Source organism: Branchiostoma floridae, chromosome 3, assembly GCF_000003815.2.
Source record: "Branchiostoma floridae strain S238N-H82 chromosome 3, Bfl_VNyyK, whole genome shotgun sequence".
Taxonomy (NCBI): Eukaryota; Metazoa; Chordata; class Leptocardii; order Amphioxiformes; family Branchiostomatidae; genus Branchiostoma; species Branchiostoma floridae.
The window spans coordinates 34,214,074-34,219,023 of NC_049981.1; the positions used below are offsets into that span (position 1 = coordinate 34,214,074).

General features: G+C 41.9%; 2 protein-coding genes across 6 annotated transcripts in view; one reads left to right on the forward strand and one right to left on the reverse strand.

The window, feature by feature from the left end:
- Positions 1 to 350: 350 nt before the first annotated feature.
- LOC118412031 lies at positions 351 to 3,866 on the forward strand. Of its 5 annotated transcripts, XM_035814624.1 has the most exons (5): positions 542 to 728; positions 1,060 to 1,592; positions 1,772 to 1,920; positions 2,104 to 2,228; positions 2,460 to 3,866. In XM_035814624.1, exons 2-5 carry the CDS (start codon positions 1,070 to 1,072, stop codon positions 2,542 to 2,544), a joined length of 882 nt encoding a protein of 293 aa, XP_035670517.1. In that variant the 5' UTR covers positions 542 to 728; positions 1,060 to 1,069; the 3' UTR covers positions 2,545 to 3,866. The 5 variants fall into 5 exon arrangements, with proteins under 5 accessions (XP_035670515.1, XP_035670514.1, XP_035670517.1 ...); XM_035814622.1 differs by lacking the exon at positions 542 to 728 and adding an exon at positions 351 to 387 and having other exon boundaries at positions 2,104 to 3,866; XM_035814621.1 differs by lacking the exon at positions 542 to 728 and adding an exon at positions 355 to 430 and having other exon boundaries at positions 2,104 to 3,866.
- Positions 3,055 to 4,950, reverse strand: part of LOC118412030 (ribosome biogenesis protein wdr12-like) — a 3,014-nt gene continuing 1,118 nt past the window's right edge. The window contains exon 2 of the mRNA XM_035814619.1: positions 3,055 to 4,854. Within this exon, the coding sequence (XP_035670512.1) occupies positions 3,899 to 4,854 (956 nt within the window). The 3' untranslated portion in view covers positions 3,055 to 3,898. The remainder of the gene's footprint in view (positions 4,855 to 4,950) is intronic.

Genomic DNA, 4,950 nt, shown 5'->3' on the forward strand with positions numbered 1-4,950 from the left:
TATCACAATCCGAGTAGATCATGTATATTATATTTCTTGCCAATATATAACAGATTTTGGCACTGCAGTTCGGTAGGTATCAGCTGTCTTGTTGTGAAAGTATCAGACCCCGCTAAACAAATTCTGAAAACAAACATGGCCGCCGGCCCGTAGTCTCATGCGTTTTCTGACGATTTCTTCATTCCAGGGCCATATGTAGATTATTTTGTGGCAAAACATAGCGACCTGTCATGTTTACTCATCAAAACATACTGTATTTCAGTAGATTATTCACTCCTTCATGTGTTTTCCGGTGTTTAACTGTGTTTTCCTCTGTTTTCCGGTAAAAAGCCTGACCCGTCGAATCCACTCTTCACCAGAGGGTTGATTTTGTTTGCTTATTCTCAGGTACATATAAAACAAGAGCTCTCCAAGAAACTTTCAAAGTGAGGTGAGCAATGCTATCTGGTAGCTATAATGTGTGTTTAAATGATTAACGTTAGAACAGAAGGCGCTTCCGATCGACTAGGACAGTCGCTGTCGCACACGAGCGGGGCCGATGTCCAAAGGTCCGTCTTTGAGACATAGATATTATATGTCAGGACCACCTGAACCAACTTGACGTTAGATTATCTAAGATCTAAGACTGTCCTTGCTGTAACGTAACAGTTTTTGTAACGCACCAGTTGTGAGACTCCGGTTGAAGAAAGGCCCACAGTTTTACTTCCTGGTGTGGAAACAGATTTGCGGTAACGTTGTGTATCAACTATCATTGTGTAGGCCGCATGAATTCAGTCTAACATTTACAATTCCAATTTACAGTATCTTTAACGCCAATCACCTTGAATTTCCAAAGTTATAGACACAGCGTACGTTCGATTTACAAACTTTTGGACGTATAATCTGTAACGTTATTCATAGCGCCGGGAATTTTGCTGGAAAACCAAATTGATCAACTGTGGCCTTACATTGTACCATGTACAAATGTCGTGGAATAAAGTTAATTCATTATTTATTGTGTGCGCGTGTGTGTGCGCGCATGTCTGTGTTCTCACTCACCTCCTCTCTTTTTTCATTTAGAAGTGTCGACATGGACTTTGAATCTCTCCCCAACTTTCGCACCGTGGTACCCGGCAAGCTGTACCGCAGCTCAACTGTTGACAACGTCACAACAAACGATGTCGAAAAACTGTCAAGTCTGGGCATCAAAACCATCGTTGATTTACGATCAATGGAAGAACTCAACGAGTCCAGCGCTCCAAGGCTATTGGATGACATATTTCAAACTGTGGGAGTGGAGGTAAAAGACCGCAAACCCCAGGCACCAGAGATCCAGTTTACAGTCAAAGATGCAGCGTCGCGCCAAGACAAGAGGCACTTCTTTGTGGCCTTCTACAACAGGCAGTTCTTAACAGGGACTTTACAACGAAGGCCTTGGTACCAACGAGTATTCGCCATTCTCACCATGATTCTGGCATTTTTGCTAGATACAATTCTCCGTACAAATAGGAAATATTTGAAAAAAGCCACGGTCGCCATCATACTCACCGACAAAGGGATACTTCAATGGTACAAGGATATGGTAGACTATTCGACTGGAAGCATGTTTGCAGGTACAGTAACATGTAGTACATTTTAATGATCTTTATTTCTAGGTAAGAATTTTTGCCGTTTCTGGTATTATTTAGATGGCAGCCTTGTCAGTCATTTAGCTGTTTAGATTAAAGAATAACCAGCTTGCAAAGCTGATTGAAAACATTGGTTTTTATATTCTTATTTTTCTTCTTTTCAGCTCTGAGTATTCTAACAGACCCACAAAACCAACCCGCTTTAGTCTGTTGTAAACATGGGAAAGACAGGACAGCAATCGTTGCCGCGTTGGTACTGGGAATCCTGGGAAGGACGAAGCAGGACGTCATTGAAGACTACCACAAGTCTGAGGTCAGTCACCGGCAGTGAGTGTTTTTTTTTTTAAATCTAATACTATTATAGGGACTATGTATATATAATTGGGATATGACTTGAAATAACATCTAACGGTGTGAAAATCACTTAAAAGGTAAAAGCAAATAGTGATAGTCTGGTAGATAGTTAAAATGTTTGTTCATTGTTTTTTTTTTTCAGGAAGGGACCAAATCGTTGTACCAGATGATGTACAATGATGTTTGTGTGAGGTTCGGTGCACAAGAATCCTACCTTTGGGCCCGAAAGGAAACAATGCAGCGATTCTTGGAGTATATTGATGAGAAGTATGTCATCCACAGGCTTATTTTCAAACCTGAAAGTACATGTACTATTTTGCAATGCAAGTCGCACATTTTTGTCTTTTCAATTGTTCGATGAAACAGTGAGATCTGTAGCCTTAGCAGAGAGGGCAAAGGGATAGCAATAATAAGTTTGTATACCAGGCTATAACAACATCCATGCAAAACCCATCATGAAAATCTAGCTGACTTGTTTCCCACTATTTGCCTCTACAGGTATGGCTCTGTGGAAGCCTACTTGCTGTCTATTGGTTTCTCCATGGAGGATTTGGAAGAGATGAGGGGAAACATGCAGGGATGACTGACTCCTCACAAGCTTGACAGGGGAATGAAACTTTAGCCCTTGAAATGTACATGTCCCTATACATTTCATTCTATATAATGATAAAATGTACTGATTAATTGAAATATTGAGAATAAGCATGGTCTTTATCGGAAAAAGAAAGACAAACATGCACTGTAAGAAACCAGTACTAGTATGCAGTATGTAGTAGCATCAAAGGACTACAACCTGTTAGCCGCCATGCTTGATAGAAACGCATGGTTAGACATTGTTAATGGCACCTCGTATGAGGATGACCTGAACTGAACTGAACTGAACTGAAGTAGCATCATGCTTTTGTAGCTATTAAGATACAGATAAAATACAGATATTTAGCGTTCATACATTGATAGACAGCTACATGTATGTACATGTATGGCCTACATGGAGTTTTAACTGATTACATGAAAACTTATTCAGCCAAAGAAATAAATGTAAGGGAAACAACATATAACCATCATAGAATAAATCATATCCCAAAGAAAAACATTTTGGATGGAAATGGAAAACCATTTAGTATGTCTACAGAACTCTAGACCCTATTAAGATTATTACTAGTAAGATAGCAATACACAGTTTTTTGTCTATGATTTACTATGATTCAGTATGAACATTTCTATATAGTTAAGGGCCAATTAAAGCTCATCTGTGCAGGTTGTAATGTTGAGTAGGGGTGGGTACCGGTACAGGAAATTCAGGTACAGGTACCTGGAGCTTATTGTCTGTGACAACTGGCCATCATAGGCAGAATAATTTACCAGAAGAGTTTTGCTACAAGAGGCTTTGGCTAGCCACACAGCCTCTATGTAGATGAGTTTTTTTTCAAACTTAAAACCTCTGGTAAAAATGAAATCCCACTAATATTATCAACTTCCTAAATAACTTTTTCTTGAAAGTTATATTAACCTACGTATGCTATGTATGCGGTACCACAATCCTAAGGAAACAGACAACAATTATCATTCCAATCAGTTTTCACACACTTAAACTTAGGATACACTTGGCATGCTGAAATGAATTTGATTAAACTGCTGACTTCAGCTCATGTTTGTGGTCTCTGTATTTGATATCTATACTAGCTTTAATTAAAGCAATTAGAAGTGAAAGTTCTAAAAAAAAATATACTAAAAAAGCATTTTAAGGGCATGAATGACAGCATGTATAGCTGGTACATGACTGGAACAGTTTAACATAAAATTTGGCTAATTTTTTCTGGGTAGACAATATAGATACGTCAGACAACATTAGAGATGGAAATTTAAAGGTTTTTCTCTTTCCATAAGTGCCTCTGGACTGTTCTTTTTGCTTTCTTTACTATTGTATTAGTATCTCTCTAGTTTCCCTGTTGCCTGTCAGGCATATTGCTCAGCTGGTCAGAGTAAGAGAATGTGCACAGTTGCTTTTCTGCCCCCCCACAAATCAACAGATCTGGAATGGACCAGTCCGCGCACAGTAGTTTCTCCCTGTGCCCTGACATGTTGTAAAGTGGTGCTCGTGGACTGCGCGTGTCCCAAAGCTTCAGCGTTTTGTCGTACGAGGCCGAGGTGAGGTGGTACTGGTTCGTCGGGGACCAGGCTACAGCAGAAACCCATCCTTGGTGTGCTGTGAGTGTGGACTCCACCAACACGCCCTTCTGACTTCTCAGGTCCCAGAGGCGAACGTGTCTGTCCGAGCTACCAGAAGCAAGCAGGTGGCTGAGACTGGAGTACGCAATGGAGTGAAAGGCCTTGGACCCTGTTAATGTCTCTTTTGGAATGCCAGCCTCAGCATCCCACGTCCGGATGGTGTGGTCCCATGATGCACTGCACAAGGTGATGTCATCGACCCAGGTGACTGAAGTGACAGCTTCACTGTGCCCCTGCAGAGTCATCAGTGGCGTTCTTGTCGGTCCAAGCTGCTCCTGCTTTGCTTTCTTCTTGCCTCGTGCACGCTCTTCCTCCTCCTCCTCCTCTGCATCACCCAGGGACCAGAGTTTTATCATCTTGTCCCAGGAGCCACTTGCAAACTTGTCTGCAGTCGGGTGGGTGGCCAAGCAGTCCACACTGCGAGCATGCCCCCTACAGCACAGGCTTGGTACTGCAGTTCCACCCTCCCTATCCCAGTCCCACAGGACTATGAGCTGGTCCTGTGAGGCACTGAGGAACTGCCCACCAGTTGCTTCCTGTTTAACCCATGCCACCGCCTTGACCGGCTCTGTATGTCCAGTTCCCGAGACCAGTCTCTGACCTGTTCTGGTCCATACTTGGACGGTGGAATCATAGGAACCAGACAGGATACTGTCTCTGTTACCTGCAATTCAGAAATGATGACAAGGAATGATTTATTGTCCAACAAAGAATCTCTCGCAGCCCGTGGGCTGCATTGCAGATTCTATTTACAATAAAA

Bases quoted from the DNA above. Each gene is read 5' to 3' on its own strand.
- LOC118412031 (XM_035814622.1), top strand. From the start codon at position 1,070: ATGGACTTTGAATCTCTCCCCAACTTTCGCACCGTGGTACCCGGCAAG. The intron at 1,593-1,771 runs GTACAGTAACAT...TCTTCTTTTCAG, and splicing joins GACTGGAAGCATGTTTGCAG to CTCTGAGTATTCTAACAGAC. The intron at 1,921-2,103 runs GTCAGTCACCGG...TTTTTTTTTCAG, and splicing joins AAGACTACCACAAGTCTGAG to GAAGGGACCAAATCGTTGTA.